This window comes from Dreissena polymorpha, chromosome 3 (genome assembly GCF_020536995.1).
Source record: "Dreissena polymorpha isolate Duluth1 chromosome 3, UMN_Dpol_1.0, whole genome shotgun sequence".
In the NCBI taxonomy this organism is placed as follows: Eukaryota; Metazoa; Mollusca; class Bivalvia; order Myida; family Dreissenidae; genus Dreissena; species Dreissena polymorpha.
Genome location: NC_068357.1, coordinates 79,305,670 through 79,332,081, shown reverse-complemented (window position 1 = coordinate 79,332,081; position 26,412 = coordinate 79,305,670). Strand labels below are relative to the sequence as shown.

At 34.5% G+C, this 26,412-nt stretch overlaps 1 protein-coding gene across 1 annotated transcript; it reads right to left on the bottom strand.

Moving 5' to 3' along the window:
- Window positions 1-256: 256 nt before the first annotated feature.
- On the bottom strand, window positions 257-26,412 carry LOC127874891 (uncharacterized). The gene is made up of 4 exons (XM_052419560.1): window positions 26,145-26,412; window positions 2,490-2,890; window positions 1,818-1,974; window positions 257-1,359 (listed from the first exon to the last, which is right to left on the bottom strand). The coding sequence occupies exons 2-4, from the start codon at window positions 2,873-2,875 to the stop codon at window positions 349-351; spliced, it is 1,554 nt and encodes a 517-aa protein (XP_052275520.1). The 5' UTR covers window positions 2,876-2,890; window positions 26,145-26,412; the 3' UTR covers window positions 257-348.

Here is a 26,412-nt window from a genome sequence, read left to right as displayed (position 1 = left end):
TTTTTTCTACAGCGACATCATAATCATTATCAAGAAACCGGACACATTTTACTATTTCGAAGAAGAATGCTTTGTTAAAAGAACGCATAAAATATATAATTTTGGTCCCTATTCAAGTTCTCATTTCTTTAAATGCAGACAATTTTTATATCGTATTTGAATATCCGCTCAAAACATAATTGCGCATGTAAATAGCATTTTATAATAGATGTATGGTGCTTGTTTTTGTATTGAATTGTTTGAAACAACAAGCAAGAACAGACATAATAACATATTTAATATTCAAAACATCATGAAAAGAAAACATAAGAAACAAATTTCAATTGAAACATATTAATATAAAACAAACTATTTAGGTCGCTTTGATTTGTAAAATGTACCATTCGTCCTCGGTGTACTATGTATATTAGTTACAGAGGCACTATCACTAAGTGATGTGCTATCTGAATTCCTATTCGACCTTAAGCTTGATGCCCGCGACCCTTTAACCTTGAGTTTAATGCTATTTGGACTAGAACTAGTATCACATTGGTCTCGTGTGCACATGGCCCCCTCTAATTCCATACAAGAACTAGGCGTGCCGGGGCTAGAACTTATGTTATTTCTGCTTGTCGTCGTAGTATCTTCGTCGAAGTAAGGATTGTATGTGTATTTATAGCCCTTCATAGGAACACGGGCCGTCGTATCGTCTGCAATATATTGTTGTGTTGAGCATGCATTAAGTGTGGTTTCCTCGAACGACGTGGGTAGGCGATCACGGTCTGGTACAATTCCACTGTCCGAACAATAATGTCCTTTCAACGATCCGCCGTATAATGGAAGATTTTGTCTGCCGTCCCTAGAGCCATCGCTACCGATTACTTCGCTTTTCAAAGGAACTATTTCTTTGTTCGTATATCGCGAATGCAGTGAACTGCGGTCTTCGTTTGAACACCGTGAATCGTTATAATGCGAAAGGGAATCTTTGAAAGTGGCAGATGCGTTTCTTGGTATGTACAAAATGGAATGATTTGACCGTCTGCTACAGACAGTCCCGCTATCGTATGGCGGTGTATCACTTATGTAGTCGTAATAATGCGACATATCGGATGAGCTGCCCGCTACGGACTTTTGTCTGTCGGATTGCCGGCGGTGAATCAGAGAATCGCTAGACGGGTCATGTTTGGACATGGCCTCCTTGTCTCGCCAGTAGATCCGCTCGTACCCCTGTCGGCTTCGGTTGGTACTCAGTGTGCTCTGGCGGGAGGCATTGTGTCGGCACTGGGAACACGTCTCGTCAAACGGGTATTCCTGGTGGATTGGCACTTGCTGTATTGCTTGGATGAGCCTCGCTTCTACGCCGTTCTCCGTCGATCGAACCTTGAATTATACGTAAAAATGTATAACATAGGGTTATAACTATATATCGGCGTCAAGTTATATATATATCATGTTGTAAATTGATTGAGATTATATATTATAAAATAGTACTGAATGTTTCAGAAAATATAGGTCCATTTCTAATTGGAAAACATTCAGTAGTTCATGGTAGATTACTCATACGTTTATTCCTTCTTATAATTGTTTTTTTTACTTTTGTTAGGTTCTTAAATTATTTACTCGTTTTCTACATGTTGTTATAAGTTATCACTCATCCGAATACTCTTTAGTTTGTTTGTGATTTTGAACTTTCGATCAAAAGTGTGTACGTTCGTTTGTTCGTACATAATGTCGTTCGATTGTTCGTCTGATAATTAAATCATTAACATTGCCATCAAACCATTTTTGACATTTACTTAGAAATCAGCATGTCTGATGATTTCTGATAAGACGTGTACCTCAAACGGGAGGCCGCGGCGCTCTGGAATGTTTCCCGCTCTATAGTAGTACTGACTCTGTACGTAGTAGCGGCTCAGCTGCGTATGGAGGCTGGGATCGTCGGCACTCACTATCTTCGTGCAAGTGGTTTGCACGGTGCTCTTGTCGCCTCGGCGGCTGAATAGAGCAAATTTACTTATTCATTAATTAGATAAAAACTGTAATACACCATATTTTTAATAAAGGTACATCACTATAACAAATCAGGTCCTCAACGATGATGGTAAGAGGCATCAACAGCACACAATTATCTTGTTCAAGCAAGGTGAGCAAAATTAAATTAAGTGATTTCATTATTCACTCAAATTTAATTGATGGCAATTGTTTTCTTTATTGACTAAAAATCTAAGTCATTTACGTATATACGGTATAGTATCAACAATAATTGTGCAAGTGCTATTTTGTGTCGTCTTTTTACAACGTTAAGACAGTGCTCACACATAAAATTTCTTTATAAAAAAACACGAATTAAAAAAATTAGACACGTGTATGCATTTTGTAGCTGGCAACCAATCAAGATTGATATTCGTTTCTAAAATTGGATAAACTGTATGCGTACACCCAAGCGAAAAGTTATAGCCGAAGCCACACTTTAAGATGTATGCCACCCGTTTAAGTACTATGCTACTCACACATATCTGCAGCACACAACAACCAGGATGCAGACGAACAGCAGGCATATGCAGGCAAGAATAATGGCTATCACACACTGAGTTCCGCACAACCCGAGCACGGAGTAGACGCTATCACAGGAGTTCAATGAGTCTGGTAATTTCAATGAAGTCACATCCACTTTGCATCGTTTCGCCACGCGGCGGAAAGCGAGGCATCCGTATTGTGGCCCTAAGCGTCCATTCCAATCTAACTCAAGGAGAAGCTTGGCTTTGTCTCCCACTGGTGGTGGGCATGGGAATTGGTCCCAGAGCAGCATTGGTTCACGAACATAGTCCGGCGCACCCCTCCACCTGTCACATTTCTGACAGCGCGGGCACGTATCCTCGCCTATGGGGACCGTCATGCTTCATCTGAGTCTCTGGAAAGAGAAAGAGCTTTGGCATCAGTCACTTTGTAGTGCATCATTCACACGAAATAGTTTGCACGCTACAAACGTGTGGGCGTGTTATCCACGTAAAATGTACTTTACTTAATTAAACACAACAAATAATTCGTAAATATGGTACGTGCGTAATTGTTTATTTTTCAATTAGATGTTAGAGTTTATATACAGTAACCATCGCCACACGCTATAATTTTACATACATTATCCACATACAATTGGTCTACATTTCTTCCATATTTAGATATAAACGCTAGAAACTATGGCTGTTATTAAGTTTTAATTTTAATTGTATTACGCACTTTAAAAGAATACTATGTATTATTTGTGATATTTCTAAGAACATGATGGCGTTATGGAGCTAGGTCGTTCACCTGAGATATGTATGAACTACATAAATGTGTGCTGATTTTTGTAATATTTGTGTTAGCATGGTGAATATTTCTAGTGCCGTTCTCTGATCGAAACAGACGATTTTAATCGGATGCCTTAGCATTACAATTAAGGATCTGAAATTTTACCTTATGGGGGAGGAGTTAAAAATGGTATTATGTGCGGTAACAGTGCATAAAATATTTATTATATAACTATGTGTTTATTTTTTTGAACACGCTTATAGCAAAAGAATAATGAGCTTAGAATAATTTATTATTTTGTTTATTTTTAAATATTCATGCATGTGATGCATTTGAAAATAGGTTCTTTATGAAAACAACTCGGATGTTTTAATACATATTCATTATTTGATGAAAACAATGTTACGATATTATTCTGGTTTCAATTCAATTTATTCCACAGAAGGCTTAACTACAGCATGGTAAAAGTCAGATTTTTCTCATTTTTGACTTATGATTTTAACAAGTTGCCCGTCCTCAGTTTTGATGAATTTAAATATGTATAAGAAACAGACTGGTGTATTTTCAACAAATACAGGTCTTGCTCGGAAGGGTTTTATTTAGAAAAAATCAAACAAAGTATTGTTGTATATTGTCATATATTTTCGCGACCATACAAATCTGTCAAAAATGTTGACATCGTTAGAAGATGTGTTTAAATAGGTGTTGGACAATTAATACATCCTATGATTAATATTTATATTGTTACATCTTCATCCCTGATGATTTATGGTAGATATTATTGTTAATTACACCCACGATCTATGTCGATATTTTTTTAACGGTAACAAGAGAGCCATCGGGTTTAATCCTATGGTTTTAATGTGAATACATTTGTTGGAGGATCACCAACCGATGTGACATACACAAATTACAGCTCTTTAAGAGACGATATTTAAGTCATTTTCCTATATTAGTCTTTACAAATTAGGTTATCCTTGGGGCGTGGACATTTGTTGCCCAGAGAAATAACTTATACAATTAATGTACCCCTACTCTTGTTGTTTTAGAGAACATGTTTGAAGTTTTCAGAGTTGAGGAGGAGAAGTCGTTCGACGAAAACGATAACGGACACACCCACGGGCTTCGTCGGAAATCATGTATCCTAACAGTTCCCCTTAAGCACTTTGTGCCAAAAATCACTCGGACGTGTGTTTATCTCGGCATTTATGGAAATCAGAAAACTCAAAATCACTGTGCTACGCTATTACAATTTTCAGTTTTCAGACAATGAACAATAACGATGCATAAATATGAGAACGCATGCAATATGCAATCTTTTTCATTTCAACATAGCGTGAGCAACAGCAATAATACACCGGCTTCAAACTCAGCATATTTCTGTAAATGTTCCATAGAACCCCACAATGTATGGCTACTTTCGTTATAATCTGATCCATTTACAACTCAAAACTGTTGCCGACTAATTCCACTTGTAATTGTTTTTTCCACTTGAACGCGTCCTACAGTACAATCAAATTGGAAACTTAGAGCCACTCAAGTTATACAAGTTACTGTTCATTATTTCAAGACACGGCATACTTATATAAAAAAAAATCATAATGACAACATGTACTTGTAACTTTGAGACCAATACGCGATTTCTTAGGGTTTACTCATTTCAAAAAAAAATAATGATTTTGTTGTAAATATTCGATTCCCTGTTAAATCTTCTTTGCAGATTTCCTCGTCCTGCAACATGTTATAAAATTCATATGATTAAAGACTCGACTCTATTAATGTCATAAACAAAACATAAACATACGTGTTATATCAATTTATCATTTCAGAAAAGAAAACATTTCAACTCAATCCACGCGCTTCCTTTTTCTCTTGGTATTAATGATGCTCGAACGAAAGCTGACAAGATAATAATAGGGCAGCTGTCAGACCAATATTTAGTCTCAGGATTATCAGAGACCGTTAATTATCTGCGGTTAACGTTTGCGTGCATATAGAATCAATAAAGAAGAGCGTATGAATAGCCGTAGTGCAAGAGTCTAATCAAATCAATGTTCAGACTTTGAAAAACACATTGTTTTGCAGCTGATATTTTCAATCGCCAAAGTGTTGTAACTTTTGAGCTTTCGAGTTTTATATAACTGATTGTGGGTCTTTATTTTCCCTTGATGTTTTAGTATTAAACTTGATTGCTATAAAAAAAAATAAATCAGAGTTTATTTACAGGTCCTACCGGCCTCTTCACGAGGTCTTTGTGGTTCGACCTGAATTGATTGCTATATAATTATGATTTGCCTCAAATATAACAGCATGTTACGTTACCCATTTATGCCTAGCGTCTAGAAAAAAGACCTTGGCAAACAGCGTAGACCCAGATGAGACACCGCATGATGCGGCGTCTCATCGTGGTCTGCGATGTTTGCTTAAAGGAATTTCTGTAAGAAATATTCTAAATATAGAAATAAATATACTGGGCATCCCTAATTTTGGAAATAAATTGATCCAATTTAGAAGAATGGGCGAGTCCACTAGGCATAAATGGTTAATGAAAATGTTGACCATTAATGCGCTGTAGCTAGATTGCTGACGTTGACTGGTTTTCACACATGTTTGAATTTAAAGTTATAACACAAGCATAGCAAACTTCCCAAATTCATCGATGCAAAAGTATTTGATTGGCATTAAATATTGATACAATTTTGCAGTGTATGAATTTGTAAAACAGTCGAATGGAACATAAGCAATGATGCACTATCAAACATATTGAACCATTTTGTAACGAGTTTCATATATTATACATACCTACTACATACAATGTGGTCATTTCGTTATTAAAACATACATAATGTATCCAATCAAAGTCAAATTAAGGCTTTGCGATAAAGAATGCACTCCACACTATGTGTTTTTCTTAGTTTTATTGATGTGAAGTACATCATTAGAAGCATGTACAGATGTGAACGAAGTACGCATTAAGTATTTGTTCATCAGTATGTTTGCTTGTCCTAATGTTGACACTGAAATGTCGCATGAACAGTATCAATAATTCAATAACAAAAATTGCGTACTGTATGAGTCGTGTTCTGAGAAAACTTGGCATAATGCATGTGCGTAAAATGTTATCCCAGATTAGCCTGTGCAGTCCACACAGGCTTATCAGGGACGACACTTTCCGCTTTTATGACATTTTTCGTTTAAATGAAGTCTCTTCTTAGCTAAAATCCAATTTAGGCGAAAGTATCGTCCCTGATTAGCCTGTGCGAACTGCACAGGCTAATCTGGGACGACACTTTACGCACATGCATTATGCCCAGTTTTCACAGAACACGACTCATATTATTTTATGGAGTTGATTTGTATTGATAAAACTTCATCATTCGTTGTCATTCTGGATCATTGAAATACTAGTAAGCGAGTGTTGTCATTGCATATTTTACATCATATTTGATCATAGTGAGAATTAAACTTACATATACCATCTAATTAACATAGATGGAAATTTATAACTTGCGTGTCGTGAATAAAGGATTAGTTTATCTGATAAGTATTCACATTTGAGTGGTAAATAAAAGTGCATGATTATATGATATAATCAATGTACTACACTCGGTGGAAAATAAACGTTGTTAAGCAGAAATGCGAAGCGAAATAAACGTCGACACTGATCAACTGCGCTTAAAAGGCGTTCCGAGATAATAAGCCTTATCATTCTTCCTCGATAAAACATTATTGTTAACATACTAAACAACTCTGCAATGACCACAAGGAAGCGATTGCAATGCGCTTGCAAGCGCATTTTTAGTGAAGCACACTCATAAGTTCGGGTGGTGCTACACGTCGAATTGTATACATTCGAGTAGTGTTCTGAGAAAAGTGGGCATAATGCATTTACCTAAAGTGTCGTCCCAAATTAGCCCGGGCAGTTCGCACAGGCTAATTTGGGACGACACTTTCCACCTAAATATGATTTTTGCTAAGAAGAGACTACATTTAAATGAAAAATGTCATAAAAGCGGAAAGTGTCGTCCCTGATAGGCCTGGGAGGACTGCACAGGCTAATCTGGGACGACACTTTACGCACATGCATTATGCCTAGTTTTCTCAGAACACGACTCATTTGATCAAGTCGTATGCATATAAGGGCAGGTGTACTGAAACGATATGGAAAATCATCAGATGCGCATTTGTTTTTCTGCCGTATACAAGATGTCCACTTTATTAACTATTTATGAAGTTTTTCTACGTTATGCAACACATTATTCCATATAGTTCCCTCGACCGTTTAGCCAATAGTGCATGTCTGTCAAACTTCAAACGTTATATTACGAAAACTACAAAAATATTAATGGGGGCAAATGCTTTATTTACATGGAGTTTTTAAATTCCCTCTGATCTCTGATTGTGTACAAACAACATACAAATGCTGGCAAGGCCAAACACAGACATCGCTTTTCATTGAAGTGTTATTACCTGCATCTCTGCTTTGTTGGTTTCAACAAGCCATCAACATCAAAGCCTTAGTGCTTTACTCAATCAGCCTGGTGTCAATCATTTGTTAACCCTCGTGGCAACTGAACAGATGATCCTCAAAGAAATCAGCCCTTTGCAGCATTCATTAGCAGCGACATTACGTCATTTGATGCTATCATGTCCGTTACGTGCAAGAAGAGTATATGCTCGGATTAGCAAAATGATCACGTAAATAAACGCTTTCCATAAATGTTCATATATTCATGAAATGACGTTGCTAGAGAGGCGAAAAGCTGTTCATGTCATCTCATGCTATCTTAACCCTTTGCATGCTGGGAAATTTGTCTTCTGCTAAAATGTCGTCTGCTGAATTAATAAAATAAGCATTTTCTTCGATTTTTTTCAAAGAATACTATCAGAATAGCAAACAGTTTGGATCCTGATGAGACGCCACGTTCTGTGGCGTCTCATCAGGATCCAGACTGTTTGCAAAGGCCTTTAAAATCCGGTTCCAGCGCTCAAAGGGTTAAGACTCTATACATTAATGTCATAACATTATTTGACCATAACTTTTTTTAATAAAAATAATTTATTTTGACCTTAACGTACATTTCACTATGGAATTAATCATTTATAAAAAAAACGTATTTTGTGTTACACATTGACCGCGTAATTTGACAACAGCAATTACTACAGTCTAAAGATTTATATTGTTAATGATTTACCTGCATATATGTATATCCAAAGTGACAGTGGAATAGATTGGAAAACATAAACTATAATGAATTATTTTATTGTCATAACAAGAATAAAAAACACGCACTTCAACTTCGAGTCAATTATTTTTTTCGTAGTATCCGTTACTACAACAATGTCAGAAGCTTCTTGAACAGCTTATGTTCATTTCTCAGCTTACACAGCGCATAAGCAACTGTGTGCCTTCAGTCTGGTGCCAACTATTCTACAGAGCCCCCAAAATTACCATCATTAACCAAACACCAAAAGCCGTAAACACATTTGGACAAATACTATTGGCTCTATAAATATGAATAAAACAACGAATATGCTACATCTACAATTTGTTCGCAACCAATAATTGCTGTTTACAGTCTTTTATAAGACAAAATGTCTAATCGCATTCTCTTGGGTGAATTAATTGTATGTTTGTATTGTTGTATTGCGTTCTTAAGTTCCTATGTAGCATAAACGCCTTCCGTAGTTGAGAAATGAAGATAATTGACGACGACAGCCAAACAAACGACAGTGTGTTTCTGACCGGAAAAAAATACCTTAAATAAGTCCCAAATGACTATCGAATTTCTTGTTATTGTCATAAAATGATATTTTTCGTTTTAAGGTTTGGAACACAGACCAAATCAAAAAACGTATATTGAATAAATTTAGAATATGGTAACGTGTAACGATTGGCTGACATCATTTAACAACTGTGAAAATGCAAAGTATGGGCAAATACAATTTGTATTGTTAAATTTTATACAACATATTTACGAGTTCTTCTACCTAACATTACCTTTTGGTTCATTTAATTGTTCATGATGCCTTAGAAAACACACATAACCAATTTCTCACAACAACAGCAATTTTATATGAATATCGTTACCTCGGTTATCTAACAAAACCCATTGCAACTAAAAAAAAACTGAAAATGAAACGAAATTTCCCAGTTCCGAAACACATGCGTGTCGAACCGAACATGACAAATTATATGTTGTTCAGAGTCGTTAAATATAAGGCAATTAACTAATGCAGTAATTAGTAATACGGGGCAAGCGTACATGCGTATTATTGGACGTCCAAGGGACTTCAACTTTTTGTAAAATGGACCTACCACTTTTTGTAAAATGGACCTACAGTATCCGCATGAGTGTTTTTTTTTCATTTTATTTCAAATTAATGGTTTACAAATATGTATTACAAGAATTTTACAGCTATTTTCACTGAAAACGTCTATTTTAATGTATAATGTTATGTATTATAGAATAAAATATAGAAATTGTCATGAAATAATGTTTAATATGGACAACTATTCAACTTAAGGTGTGTTTTTGTTTTTGGCGGCCATCTTTGACGCCATTTTGTTTCCATGGCAACTCCAACACTTACGGAAAAAATAATACCCATAACAATAAAATTAAGACTTAGACCTACATTTTGATATATAAAACTTGCTGTTGGCTTTCATAGACTACTCTGGTCCCATATTTAGGGTCTCATTTGCTACACTATACGGCTGTCGTTTCGGGCGTAATTTACGTCCTGACGTCCACTAAAGGAAGCGCTGGTGCAAGGATTGTTTTGTGTAAACATAAGTTGCTCAATAAATATAAACCCATCTAGCCTTCGGAACACACGAATTAGCTTTGACCTCATAATTTCAGATTTCTCAATTACTTTGTTAATTACTATTGCGGTTACCAAACGGGTATAACATGTAACAATGCTTATTATTTTATATATGCATTTGCTGTACGAATTCTGAGCGCAAATCTATTGCTTGAAGATTGTTAAAGATCTGTTTGCTTGTATAATTGTGTTATTACCATTCGTTCGCGCGCTTCTGTACTTTGGAGCTGAAGTTAGTATAAAATGCAATAATGCGCCCCCTTTCCCTGATATTGTTTTATCTATAGTTTAACTGCACAAAGAAGAAGCTTTGCATAACCAGCCTTTATGCTACAGATATAAAGCATATTTCTTTAGAAACCGCAACAACAAATCAAATAAACTATCAACGTAACAACACATCAAACAAACTACCACGTTGATTTCGTTATAGAGGTAATTGATTTGATGAAAACAAGCAAGACAATAAAACAGTAATTATTCGTAATTAATGTTTGTAAGCTACCCGCCAGTGAACGGTTCATTCAGTGTGAATACAACCGCAGTTAAATAGTTGATGTAACCGTTTACCATAATATTTAATTGACAGGCATACATGCAACAGATGTTAAACTTTTGTAAAGATATAAGTCGCTATCATAAACATGCCCTTTTTAATAAACATTCAAAGATATCACGATTCATATTTGTAATTTAAACGTTATTTGTTAAGTATTTGCCTAGAACAAAAATACAATATATACTTATATGATAAGTACAGAGAGGTCACATTAATTATGTACTTTAATATAGGAAGATGACTTTTATTACATTAAATGATAAAAACGCAGTTTTAAAGACACAATAAACAGAAGAGACAAGATGATACTAGATCGCGCAAATGTCTATTCAGACGAAGCTAATTCCAGACCATAAGAACAATAATTTATTAGAACACATAGCAACTATCAACGCTGTTTGGCTGTGTGGTTTCAGAGCATATGAGCATATGGCAAATAATGTTACTAAAAAAGTAAATAAAAAACAGGACCAATTTTAATCCATGTATGCTTAGCGTCTAGAAAAAGGCCTTTGCAAACAGCGGCGTCTCATCAGGGTTTACGCTGTTTGCTTAAAGGAATTTTTATAAGAAATATTCTAAATATAGAAATAAATATACTAGATATCCCTACTTTTGGAAATGAATTGATCCAATTTAGAAGGATGGGAGAGTCCACTAGGCATACATGGGTTAAACTCCAGGTGCACGATGTGAAAAAAGGTAGAAGTACATAATTGATGCTACATGCCACATATTACCCCCTCCCCCCCCCCCCTTTACTTCTGTAAAGATTGACTTTTACAAAGTCATTTTCTTTCAGTCTATATACATTATATGATTGAACCTTACGGGCATGATTTGAACAAAACATTTACAGTACTTCTATCTAATGTTCTCTAGCAAATATCAAGGCTAAATGCGTGGTGGTTTAAAAAAGACGAAACACGATTACTTATGCAAGGCGCATGGTGGACAAATGGCGACCAAACAAAATTCACCTTTATTCACGAACGTTTGTGCGCACAACAATAGAACTACATTCATTCCTTAGATATAGTGTACGAACAAATGTAAATCATTGCAGAGAAACAATTCCGTGACCGTAACTGTTGTGTTATTCGTATACACGTTCAGCTTGGTATGTAAAATCATTCTTACTGAAAATTGCAGAGGGAAATGCCTGCTTGCTTAAAGATCCGTAGCTCCATTTAAAACAATTCATTATCCCCAGAAAACAACTTCTACAGAAACAGAGGAGTGTGACAAAGCATGTGTATCCCTCGTAATGATTTAGAAAGAAAAACGCCTCCTTAATGACAGTGACAGAAGAATCGATACTAGATCTTTGGATAAAGGGAGAACGTTCGCTATCAGACGAGGATCTCCAGGTCTGCCTAATTGCCGCTCCACAAAACACGCAATGGTATGAACTTTCTTCAAAATCATGCGATGATAATGAACTGATACTTTTATTGCGTGTCTCGTTGTTCTAATTTTAAGACATTGTGTCGGGATTAAGTTGCATTACTTATTTAATAAATAATACATGTGTATACATTAAAAAATGATAACATTTCATTCATTAGAAAACGTGAAACTGCAATACTAAACACCAAAACGAATTATTGTAAACATGCGTGAGCGTCAATAATACGTTCGTGCGTTTGAAGTCAATTACGAGATTTAAAAGACATTCCACGCAGAATTCGCTACCGATTTCTCATTAATTTTATTCTCGTAGTTACCTAATTATCAGACAGAAGGTTATACAGTCCCCAAAAACAAGTAATTTTAAGACACGTTCTGATATTTATTGTCGGAAGAAATGATTCTGAAAATGAAACAACAACTAAATAAATAGCATAGTTAATATTAACTAAGTTCAACTCAATTTGTACAACAATTGATGGCGGCGAGAGGGGAATCAACCATCATAACGAGGAGACAGTGCTAGATCAATATTTCCCGCGGATAAGTCGAACAACCAGATCCACTTAACTCCACAATCACATAAGCTAATTAAGGCTCCAGAGATCGAAAGTAATATTGCCGGTCAACACAAAAAGTCAGCATTTGGATATAAAATAGTCGGTAATGTGTAAACCTAAGGAAACGAAATAAAGCAGTTGATTAGAAGAATACAACAAGTGTCTTGTTTTAAACGTACTTTTGAAAGTGCATACCAGCTGTTTTTGGAGAGATTAATACCGTTGAATGTTCAATTGCAGTGATATTGTGGACATAATTATAGCTTTCACGTCTTATTATACACAGTTTCATATACTATGAATCAGAAAGTTGAAGATGAACGTTTTTAAAGATTGACTTTTGTTCAATATAGACTTCAGCTTGACTTCATATGCATATGTATTATTTTGCAATTTTTAAATTGAGATCAAACTATGTCTACTAAAATGAAACTATGAACTATATACACCTTTTGAATCGTTTCAAATGTATGGTCATGACAACTGTCATAGAACACTACTACATTCTTTTCTAACAAACAATATTTTCACAAAGCTTAAATTCATACAGAAGTTTATATTACATTGCTGCAATTTGAAGTCAATACATCTTTTTGCAATAAAAACAGCAGGAGTGTCAATGACCATGAAAGAATATTGTATACATGTAATTACATCGAAACAAGTTGCTTCTTTATAACACGACTTTTCGGCAAGTGCTCAGAAATAGCAACTGACGTTTTAAAAGGATGCATGTTAATGGTCTAAACAACTTAACGTTATTGAATTTCCGCTGAAGCCAAAAATGAAATTTCAAGCGTGTTTCATCACAGTTTAAATTAATGAAATTCATTTTGATCTTGTTGAAACCTTCTCGATTCCAATGGGGTTTTCACGCCGAAAGCGGTATCCATTGATTGAATATTAGTTTAGAAGCAACACTAATACATTTAAGGAGCGTTTCTGTACTTTTCTAAGTGATGTTGTTCTTATTTCAATACCACTTTCTACTGTTTACTTTGCGAATTTATCAGAAATAGCCAAGTGTCTATTTTCCGGGGATCGGTTGAAACATCATGATTTACAGATTTTTTTATTAACGTCAACATCCAATAAAAACATAGTATAAACGTTTAGAACGTGTTGCTTAACATACCGTTTTGGATAGGAACATTACATACTTTCGGAGCAATTTATTTGTAAATAACATATGTACACTTTCGGCGTATACAAAAACTGTTATTCATTAACTGAAAGTAGAATTTGTTAATGAGTGTGAATATTTTTCTATTTGAAGTTTACGTTATGCCATAATACATTTCAAATTGAAACGTAATGTCTTAATAAATATAGGTAAGGCAACGAAGGACATTGTGAAAAAAAAACACAGATTTCTTGCCATAATAGTGCAAACACGCCTTACTGTTTTCAAATATAAAATGTATTCATATTCTTAAGAACGCTTTGATATATATTAAAAAATGATACTTAAAATGTACTTATTATTAGCAAATGTCATATAATGATTTAAATATGCAAAATATTCAATTATAAATCTCCCAATGTCCGGATTAAAAACGCACTAATTTAGTTGGGCTTTTAAGGTACTTGTTAAAATAGTTGTTCAATGTGTCCTTAGTTGTGTTAAAGTTGCAAACAAGCGACAAACGTGGTACTCGACTATTCACACGTTGAAGATCATGTTAAAATATGATTATTAATAGGGTTTTATATTTAATTATACAATAAGCGTGTTTGCTTATAATTGTATGTACACAGTTCTGATTAAAAATGTTTTCACAGGTGTTAATATAAATATAAACCCACGCGAAATTCCTAGGACAAGATATAAAGACATGAATATCTTAATAGTTATCTAATCGTCTTTTGTATCGCGATCGCATTGTGTTTGTCTGCAATGAAATTCCATCTTGTTAGTTTAAACATATTTATTTCTTTTGGCAAGTACAATATATAAAAATAGTTCAGGGCTATAGATAACTTTTGAGTATATTGGGTAATTCACCCCCTGTTTTTGACAACAATTGGGTGTTTGTAAATTTAATAGTTTTAGCAAACCTTTTCACCCCCTTATTTTGAGCTTAATTGGGTTTTCACCTCCGGTTTTTTAACTCAATAGGGTAATTTAGGGAATTACATATATAATATAATAAAAATATACTAAGGTTATTTAGGTTATTACGGTCATTATTTATACAAATGGAATTCAAAAAGGTACCTGTACATAACACCAAACAATTACTGAATTTCTGATCAAAGTTCATTAATTTTTGCATTGAATAAGACCGAGTTCGTGAAAATCGCTGCACAATTGATGAAGTTATGGCTGTTCAAAGCGATATACCCCGTTTTCGAGTCATTTTGAGTTGAATACCTTGAAAATGAAAGTATAAATCAGACGGGTCTATGAATAATTACAATAATACCCCAAAGATTGATAACCGCTGGAGAGACTTTTCTTCATAGGACGGCATATTAACTATCTGATATATTTTTGTACCGAAAATAACCAGTCTAAAAATACGCCAGTGTTCGTAAGAATTGCGTTTCGTGACGCAAGGTTTGTTACGGGAATTACGTTATTTAATTTGTATTTGCGTTTGTGTACGCTTTATTTTGAATTAAATTACGTTTTTGGTTATTTTAATTGCGAAATAACGCAAATACGCTTGTTATCTATAGCCCTGAATTCAAACACAATACAATAGATAGCAGATATCAATTCCATCTTGTTTTATGAAAGGTAATAAAAATGTCTTGCACTTTGTGTGCATTTTTTTAAATAAACTTGGTCCAAAGATTTGGAACCATCAATATTCTAGTCATCTATACATATCACGAGAAGTTGCAAGATACTAATATATACCAGGAGATTTACATGAACTTCGATAAAGAAAACGCTTGCTATAAACTATTAAATTGCAATGAAGTGTGAACTACAATGCATTTATTGACTTTAATAAAAGCGAAGGACATTGGTTTCGGATAAACGTTCATTTAGATTTGGATGTTTGAATTGTTCTTATGAAAACAGACGCAAGTAAGCTCACATTGTTTGTTATTGTTTTTCGTCTGTTTACGCCAAAATAAATGTATTAAAATCGACAAGGACGAAACATGCGTCTAACACACGGGCTTATTCACGTTGCATACATGTCAGTCATAATGTCAACTCCTATAGAAATAGAGATAAGACTTATGCAATAAAGTTGTATTTCAATCGACAGAGATGAAATATGCGTCCATCACTAGGCTGATTCACGTTTCATATGTCAAGCATTATATCAACACGTACATGTATATAAATAAGACCAATGCAAATATTTATAAAACAAAACTTTAATATATACAATTGTTCTAATTTACCTACTGATCATTTCGTTTTGTTCATACATGCGATTCATTATTAGAGTGTGTTGATATATTTTAATGATAATAATAAAATCATTACTCTTTCTTTAAATATTTTGCCAATTATAAATGGACTACATTTTCTTTAATCAACACAATAATTGTACTTTGAAGTAAAAGCAAACAGACACAAAATGTGATAATACTTTACATGAACTTTCTTAGACACGAAAGGCATGATGAGCAATCAGTACTCTCCTGAGCTCATGGTCCACTAATTAACACTAACTTGACCTGATGTCCTTTGTTTTACTACACCTTACGTGACCCATTTTTGACACCGTATCGCATAGATCTATATAGTCAAAACAGACATTCTGCTCATGTTTTATCAAAATTTAATAAAGTGAATAAATGTGACACTAGAGTGGTAACAAATATATTATAAGATTTGACCGGGTTCCATAAGATCGGATGAAAAAGGTGGCCTATCGAGTCGTTACGAGTTAATAGTTGATAACGGACGACATAGTATTACGATGCTTGACGCACGACGCCGACAGCCGGACACAGAATGACCACAATGGCTCACTATGGCAGAGTACTTCAACGCACTTTATACAAGGCCCAACAAACGGGGAAAAAATAAAACATCTATACAAACATCTTTATATTAGCAAAATACGGATAAAATGCAGAAAAAAGACTGTTCGTTCTCTTCTACCTGCTTATACTCAATTCACCGAAAGAAACGTTTCCAATCCTCACCGAGTCATGAATTATTAAAAAAATTATTAAGCAGCTATTGTTCTCATTTACCTTGATATGAATCTTTTGACAATTTTCATTAGCGAAATCACGATCTAGTACATGTTTATACGGACGGACTTTAAATTTTGTGTTTTATACTTCACTTTGTTTAACTTACATATTAAATGTATTCTTTATTTTGACTTGTCTGTTAACAGTAGCTTTTTTATTCAAAGAGTTAATGTCAGTTTATACACGGAATCATGTTTCAATGGCCAGATGGACCAAAAAGAACCTGGAACGAATAAAGACGGCAATTGCGTCACAAGTGTACACTTGCATGCATATTACTAATGTCGACGCGCTAACGTTTTAAGGAATGAATTTTGTTTTGATCGATGAAAAATACGAGATTGGAAATGTTTGCAATTTAAGTGACGACTTTATAGATTATTGGCAACAGCCTATGCTTTTTGACGGCACTTCTATCTTAATTTTACTGCAAATCAATGACACTATGCTTGGCTTGGCCCATAGTTTTTCCCACAATTACATAAACAGCAATATGGTTATGCTTAAGACAGAAACATAGAAATGTTCCGTACACACGTTGTGAGTTCAAGCAGACTAAGATATTGTTTTCATACAAAGTTTCACTAGCTTGTTTTAGGGATTCGACTTGGTCAGGTTGTGTTCAAATATACTAGTAGGGTATAATAGCAGACCGGAAAATAAGTTAATATACCAATGTACTATCGAGAAATGGATAAGATGAAACTATTTCTCAAACATATAACATATTTGTTATACAATGTATTTATTGAATTGAGATTGAAAATGCCCCTGTGTTAGAACAAATAATTTGAATAGGATATTAATTTGATGCATAAACTAATTGTATCAGTTGGTTTAATGATTTGTCACGCACAGAAACTATGATATCCCAAATAATATTCTAAAACCCATCTTCTTTTCATTAACAAAATATTATATTAACGTTCCATTATAAAAAGCTGATTATCATGTAGTTCTTTCATAACGACTGTAGTTAATAATATTTAATCTAAAATAATTTTTCGGGTCACAGCTTTTAATTCCTGATAAACCATGGATCACTTCAGATGTAAATATTTCGTGATGGATCGTCTTCAACGCCTCTACCAACATCAGCTCTTAGCCTACATATATATCGTCTGTATCCAGAAACTGTACACGTGGGCGATTTTTTAGCCAAATCTGCCTGGTTTATTAAATAAAAAGCACAAGGCACATGGCATCTTGTCGTTTTGTTTATGAAACGTTACGCATTTGTTACAAGACATGTTCCTTAAACAAGACAGATTCCATGAAACAAGATAAAGTGAAATAGAGTAATCAACGTGAAATGTGTATACGCTTAGGTTTCAACAAAAACACGATATCTCCTCATTTGAATTGACTTATTCGTTTGAGCGTATTTTACTTAGTGTCCATCTATTCGAGGACATTAATATCCGTTATAACAATAAAGCATATTCTGATCAAGTATTATTTAAAATATTTACGAAAAAAAAACGTTAAGCTTTGCAAATAAATGAAAATCAAACGTACATTAAGTGTGCTTTAAGTTTGATTTCCAATAATGCATTTCATATTTAGTCTAAACATATTTCTTGGAACCAAGTAATCCAATCAAAATAATATTCAATATAAAAACATTGCACCATACAACAAACATTCATCGTAACTATGTATAAAGATTATGTGATCACCTATACACGTCTGCACTTTAAAAACGCAAATCAAGGATGTGTTAAATAACCGGCTACATTCTTCAATATAACATCCACGTGCTTGTAATTCGAGATTTCTTTAATTATCTAAAAATACATAACATAGAGGGAAATAGCGAGCATATAAATTAAACTTAATGTTAGTTATTAAATTCAATCACTTTTGTTCCATAATAATGGTTCTGTATTTCTTCGCGGTCGAGCGTTTGTGCAAATAAAGCATTTTTTTGCAAAACGCACATTTTACGACTGACTGTTCGGATCTCTAAAAGCTTCATAAATATGTTCGGCCTAAGGAGATTTTTCTCGATTGCGATTCCCAAGGGCCCTAGCATGCGACTGGCATCTCTTTCATCCATAAATATTTTATCAACCATCACTTTCGCTCTAAAATTAAATTGTTTAAACGATTACTCCTGGGATTCAACTATATTTGATTTTCTTTCCATGTAACCAGGGTATTGCCAGATTCCACTTAAAAACAAGGATTCGTCATTAGATATGATAACACAAAAAAAACTGAATCGATTGGCACTTCTTAAAACGTTAACATTTAACGTACTGTTTTTTTCACATTTGATACATAAGTATACATCACGTGTTAACCAATAGGGTCAAATCGCAGGTTGTGTCTCGTCCCTTCACAGGAAATACCCGTTATCGAACACGTTTTTAGAAAGGTATCTTAACACAATTTAAATAAAGATAAACATGTTAAATTATCTTTGAAAGAGCGTAAAATATATATGCACAGCGTTTATGACAATGCTGACATGAGTCGCGTTCTGAGAAAACTGGGTGTAATGCATGTGCGTAAAGTGTCGTCCCAGATTAGCATGTGCCGTCCGCACAGGCTAATCAGGGACGATACTTTCCGCTTTTATGACATTTTTCGTTTAAATAAAGTCTCTTCTTAGCAAAAATCCAATTACGGCGGAATGTGTCGTCCCTGATAAGCCTGTGCGAACTGCACAGGCTAATCTGGGATGATACTTTACGCACATGCATTACGCCCAGTTGTCTCAGAACACGACTCACGTGTACAAAAGTTGGTACTTATAGCAATAGGGCAAAGATCGCCACAAGCGCTCACCTTAGTTCAAGGTAGTCTGATGGCCCCAAACGTGACATGGTTACCGATGTTTTGAACCAGTTGACCCAAATTCCAACAATCATTAATATTTTCAAAATAAATATGCTGATATAATAACATTCCCGTCAGAGATGAGACATATAAATGGTAAAAATGATTTTCTAAGATTTGACATTGTAACCTTAATTTGTGACACATGTAACCCAAGTTTAAACTTAAATTCAAACTTAGAGATTTTCAAGATAAACATTGTGAACACGTTTCATCAAGACTGATCTAAATATGTGGCGTCTAGAGTAGTAAGAATGTCATTTTCAGATTTGACCTGGCGACCTTATTGTAAAACGTGTTCCCTTTAGCTATCTTAAAATATTTAAGTTCATTTATAGCGGTCGAAAATCGGACCCAACAAACTTAAAGCTTATTAAAATGATAAGTCCATTATTTGTTGTAGATACGGATTTAAGTATTCACCAATTCCTGACTCGTCTGTTGCTTGCAGTTAGTGTTGTTTTCCCAAAATTATTCTGTAAACCTCAGACAAAACGTTTGATGACACGAAGTAAAGTTATCAAAAATATTACAAGAATAATATTATGTCTGTTTAAACATCAAGTTCGAAAATGAGGGAAAAAACGTTTCACGCCAGATCAGACACATTATTTATTCTCTTATTTAACGCGCTAGTTCTATTCCGGACACGTCCAGACAACGCGGACAATTGTTGTATCAATGAAATTATTTGATCGCGTTCCATCTGGCGGAATACTGGCCAATAAAAGCTGATATAAAAGCGGCTACGGCAATGTTTAAGAGTCGTCTATTCAATTGAATCTGATGAATCAATACAGTACGAATTCTTAGGGCAATACTTACGCAATACTTCTATTGGTTTTTTTGTGAGTAGTGTCAACGAAAAAAAAAAGAAGTATTGAGGGATAACGGTTTGTGCTTGTTCAAAATAACGACTCACTAAGAAAGAATCACTTTAAGTTGACATAATCTAGATCAGGAATTTTAAATAAAACAACTTCGTTTGATCATACAAATATTATGAGATATACTTGAAATCAAGATACGCTCATTAGTATTAGAATGATTATCTATCGATCTAGAATAGGTTGAAGTTATTCTTTATGAATAGAATTGTTATATTAATATTAATCATAGGTGCGTATTTCTTTTGTTGCTATAGTTTCTGATCACGTTATCAAAACGTCAAATTATACGTGTATAGGATATGAGCGTAGTTAAGAAAAATTAAGAGCAACGATACATGTAAGAACGTTTCATTTTCATGGGATATACTTCAGCAGCATGTGTCGAGAACCCCTGTTACTTCCAGCTGTGCACAAATAGGCACGTGCTGGCGTGTGTTTCCGCGACAAAATGCACACTGCTATTGATTGGTTCTGACGTTACGAAGCAGCGAAACTATTTGTAATGGCAAAACGGGCTGTAACATCAGGTATCATGAGACCGAACAGATGTTACAGGATATTCGAATACATTATATCTTGCAAATTAGGCATTTATTGTAAGATATAAAGCGTGCATCTTGCTATAACTCAAAGGCGTTCGCCATTATCTTGCGTAGCAAATTGCATAATCCAAGTTAATGCTTTAGTTAACAATGAAACATTAGGGAGTATGTTTCAACGTATCGGTTAAAAAAAATCGGATATAAAAAAAACGACCTTGAGCCCTACTTCGTAGCAAGTTAAGTAATATGACACTCGTTATTAGTTTTATATGAACATTATGTTATTAAAAAAAATTGCCATTACATTTAGAACGATTTTTTTATTCGAGTGCTTGCGATCAATAATTTTTTTGTTTTTGTTTTGGGTAGTTTATAAAGGATACGTTTGTACATTGTTTGAAGACAAAATAGTGATCATTGAACAATGCTAGTGAATGCTGCTTAAATTGTAGCGTATACGATACATGTCCAACACTGACCATATCTTGTAGAGGTGATGCATGTTATATGCTTCGAATAATCAGATATATCACATGCCTAGTTTTATCCTTCTGAACTTGAGCCCACATCAAAAGGTGCGAGATCGTTGTTTTAATTGGTTATGTACTCGGAATCTGAGAGTTTACTATTGAGCCGTGCTCTGTGGAAAGGGGGTTTAATGTATGTGCGTAAAGTGTCGTCCCATATTAGCCTGTGCAGTCCGCACAGGCTAATCAGGGACGACACTTTCCGCTTTTATGATATTTTCTTTTTTAAGAAAGTCTCTTCTGTGCGGACTGCACATGCTAATCGGGGACGACACTTTACGCACATGCATTAAACCCCTTTTTCACAGAGCACAGATCATATTTTAAAGGCTTAACTGCCCTGCTGCAATCGGAACAATGCACTGAGTCTGAATATAGCATTTCTGCAAGGGTGTATGGTACTTTTAAACACCGAATTGGCTTCACTATGTTGAGACCAGACATGTAAAGTAGTTTAAACCAGAACACGTTGTTTAATTATTAAAAACTACCCGGGCATATGGTTGTGTAGTGGTTGTTTGTTCAAATGCATACAACTTGATCCAATAAAACTATATAGTTGAGTGCAAGTGTAGCTAGATACAATAATGCATTAAACTAAAATTATATTATGTTAATACGAGTGAATTTTATTTAACAAATGTATGCTCTTTCTCAGTCAACTAATCAAATTTACTGTGCGAAGTTGTGCAGTACCTTTCATTGTTATAGCCATACCGTATATACCACTTCGTATGAGTAATTCATATATTAAACAAATATTTATATGAGCCTTGCTCTGTGAATGGTGGGTTTATTGCATGTGCGTAAAGTGTCGTCCCAGATTAGCCTGTGCAGTCCGTACAGGCAATTCAGGGACGACACTTTCCGCGTAAACTTGATTTTTGCTAAGAAGAGACTTTCTTGAAACGATAAATATCATAAAAGCGGAAAGTGTCGTCCCTTATTATCCTGTAAGGGCTGCACATGCTAATCTATGACGACCCTTTACGCACATGCATTAAACCCATTTTTCGCAGAGCACGGCTCATATGTATAGCTGATTCACGTACAGACTTTGTAACTGTGGCCGACCCCTGGGAGTTCAGTATCATGGCTAGAAGTGGAAATGTTTTCACTCTCATTAATCATTCAAGGGCTGTTATTTTTATACCACCCAGAGGACCGGCGATAAAATCATGCGCTCATACATAGATGTTGCGATTGGATACAATAAACTATATTTTATCCCATCCCTTTATGGATCTTCCATGTTCATGTGGTGAACGAATCGTTCTTTTTTCTGATAAGATCACAATGAGTAAATGTCAAAGATAACTGCTGTTGCACTAAAATGTCATTTGTTCTGATGTTTTTTGCATCATAACTTTTCCCACGAGAAAAAGTTTTTTTTTGGAATATAAAAAATCATGATGGCTGCTTTTATTGATAATACTGATAACATAAAACTGTTAAGCATCCACAATCATCATCAATATCGGAAATGTCGCATATATAACACAAATCCCCGTCACCGTAAACACCACCTGCACCACTATTATCATCATCACTTCACCATAAACATCAAAATCAGCATCAAAATCATTATCATAATTGTCGTCGTTGTCGTCGTTGTTGTCGCCATCGTCATAATCATCATCCTTATAAAAAAAAGCCGCAACAAGCAGCAGAAGCAATATAATTAGACTTATGAGCTTATATGAATTAATCCATGTACACGTTAATATATCATTAAAATCAAAGCAATGTTTCACAGATGCTTTAGCAGAATTATTTGGAAATCTTAGTTTGAATCATTCCACAACAATTATCAATTATATTATAATTCAGATGCGATTTTATTCTGTCTTAAAAGGAACCGTTGGCCGATCTGTTTCGGTATATGACTTTTTATATTGTTATATTAACCTTATTTGTCGATTTATCTCCATTTGTGTACATAAAAACGTTACAAATAATTCACACTCCAATTAAATGCGAGTTAAATTAAATGTGTCGATCACAGTGTGCTTATCTGCATTCATTGCAGGAAACTCCAAGGTAGCGATGTAATTAATGGTCAATATTATCGATCGCCTTACAATTATATAGCGTCTATAGAAAGTTGAAGACGAATGCAGTAATTCTCCAGCCTACACACGTATGGAGGAACTAATGAAAATCTACAAGCCATCTTTTTTCTGGATGATAAATTCGTTTACGCTGTATTGATGTAATGTAATCATGTAATCGGAAAAAAGCTAGTCTATCTAAGTCGGTTTTCATTAATTTGAAGAGCGCTTATGCCTTTGAAGATTTACTTCCGGAATTATACTTAAACCCTGTTTGATGAAAAATTATTGCAAACAATAGTTCCAATATGCGCTTTCAAGTAAGTTAGAACGTCGGAGTATTTTTGAAAAACACCGAATGACAATACCGCTGTAAATTTTATAATTATGTATACGTCAAATATTTCCAACTACATTTTCATTACTCGAACAAATCCTGGCTGGATTCAGAGAGGAAATAATATCGCCCCATTGAAGCAAAAAGGTACCATGTGACATTGAAAATAGAAGGCACATGGAAACTTTGTGCACCAATGGGATGAAATTATTATTGACTTCATTCTTTGATAAATATGGCTCGGCCTGTTTCAAAAGCTGCTAACACCAATGTTTCACCTTCAAAGTTTCAATGCAGGGATCCCATCTAAAAATAACTGGTTAACGCCAAGCATAAAGTGTTTTGTATTGTCCTATTTCTTATAGCAATAGGCCCGGTTCCCGTTAATATAAGTCTAATAGATGGTTACACGAAATTCACTTCTGACTATGTCTTTTCCAATCATGTTATAGTGTATAGAAAATATGTAGAAAATACATTCAAAGATCATTTCTACTGTACACAGTGGAATAATGTATGTGCCAGTATGATAAATGCGGTAAAATACTAAGCATTAAAGAAACAATAACCACTTCCCAATCTACAACCAGCCTGCAATTGTATGAATATAAGATATTGCCTCATTTTATTCGTTAAACAACGTGCGAGTACGTGCCCTGAATGGAGGAAAATTTTCATAAAGGAGAGATGTCTTCATGAATTAACCCATTTATGCCTAGCGTCTAGAAAAAAAGCCTTGGCAAACACCGTAGACCCAGATGAGACGTAGCAGGATGCGGCGTCTCATCAGGGTCTGCGCTGTTTGCTAAAAGGAATTTCTGTACGAAATATTCTTAATTTAGAAATAAATATACTAGACATTCCTAATTTTGGAAATAAATTGATCCAATCTAGAAGGATGGAAGAGTCCACTAGGCATACATGGGTTAAGAAATGGTATCAAATTCCGCTCTACGGTTTGTAAACAAAAAAACGAAAAAAAATTGACATTCATACATTGGTCACTGCGTTTTTTACGAGCATTGGTCAGTTGTTTTCTAACTGCGACATCATAAACATAATAAAAAAGCGAAAACGTTTTAGCATGTGACAATAATATTTGTTTTGGGGAAAGAGCTCATTAAAAATAGATCATTTTTGCCCCTAATGATATCGTCTGGTGTTCCCTATGATTCGAATAAATATCCTGGGGCAAATTAAACTGGGTAACAAAATGTTCACTTTGTATAAGTTAAACAGTTCATAAAATATTTGTGTTTTAATAGGAAAACAAGTTAACTAATCTTGCAAACAAAGAATCCAGTAAAATTCTATTTGAAATAAAAGGACTCCGTATTTGCATGAATAAACGTCAACTCAAATCCAGTAGTTTTCACTGGACAAGAGACAAAATATCGGACAGAGGTCAAGTCTTTTAGCGACTATAGTCATTTTGTCATATCGTTTATTTAGTTATAACCGTACACTTCAGATACGTGGTCCGTGTTAAATGACAAATTACACATGTCTGTCATTTTGTCATTGTGTGATTTAAAGATAAGTTTCTTGGACGGATATATTTATATATAAGTGTATATTGTATCTTTGTATGATGAGAGTGACTTGCTTATTTCGAAATCAAATAGATATGCATGAATGTGTAATGTAAGTATAATCATTAAGCGCATTTTACATATTGTTGAAAGACAAAATGTAAATTTACTACTTTAAAAAGTACATCTTCCTATTAGCGCCTGTAATCATGTATTGTGTGCGATAAGGATTATTTTGACAAACATCGCTACAGAATTTAATATTTTAAATGAAGCGTACGGTTTTCGTAAAAATGTTTTTAAAATTTCATTTATACAATAATGTTCTCTAAAGCAAAACTATTCGCAAAAAACATTAAATTTTTATTGGAATGTTAATAGTCATACTTCTGGCGTTATACTAAGGACAATTTAATGCATATGTACTAGACGTTGATAAAGCTAGCATGTCATGAAGTAATCAGATATTTACACGTATACATTTGCAAAATCAAGCAACTCAACTCTTTTACAATTATTTTCAAAAGTGCTCCAAATTTTCGTATTTTTTTTAATCGTAGACCAACTAATAACATTTTATCTGAAAACGACACACATTTTCATGAAACACCTTACCTGTGGTGATAATTTAAATCGCATTTATTTTAATGCACTCTGTATCCATCGCAACATTAAAGTACTGCGATTCCTAAATAAATATATCATCCAGTAATTCCTTGAAACATAATTAACTGCACCGAACGCCACTAAAATCCACCACACATAACTACTCGAGAGAATAGTTCATAGCATGAACGCGAACAACACAACGTCTCGCGACAGACTGTTCGGTGTATTGTGCGAGGCACGCTGAGAACGCGGGCTACTGCACAAAAATCCAATA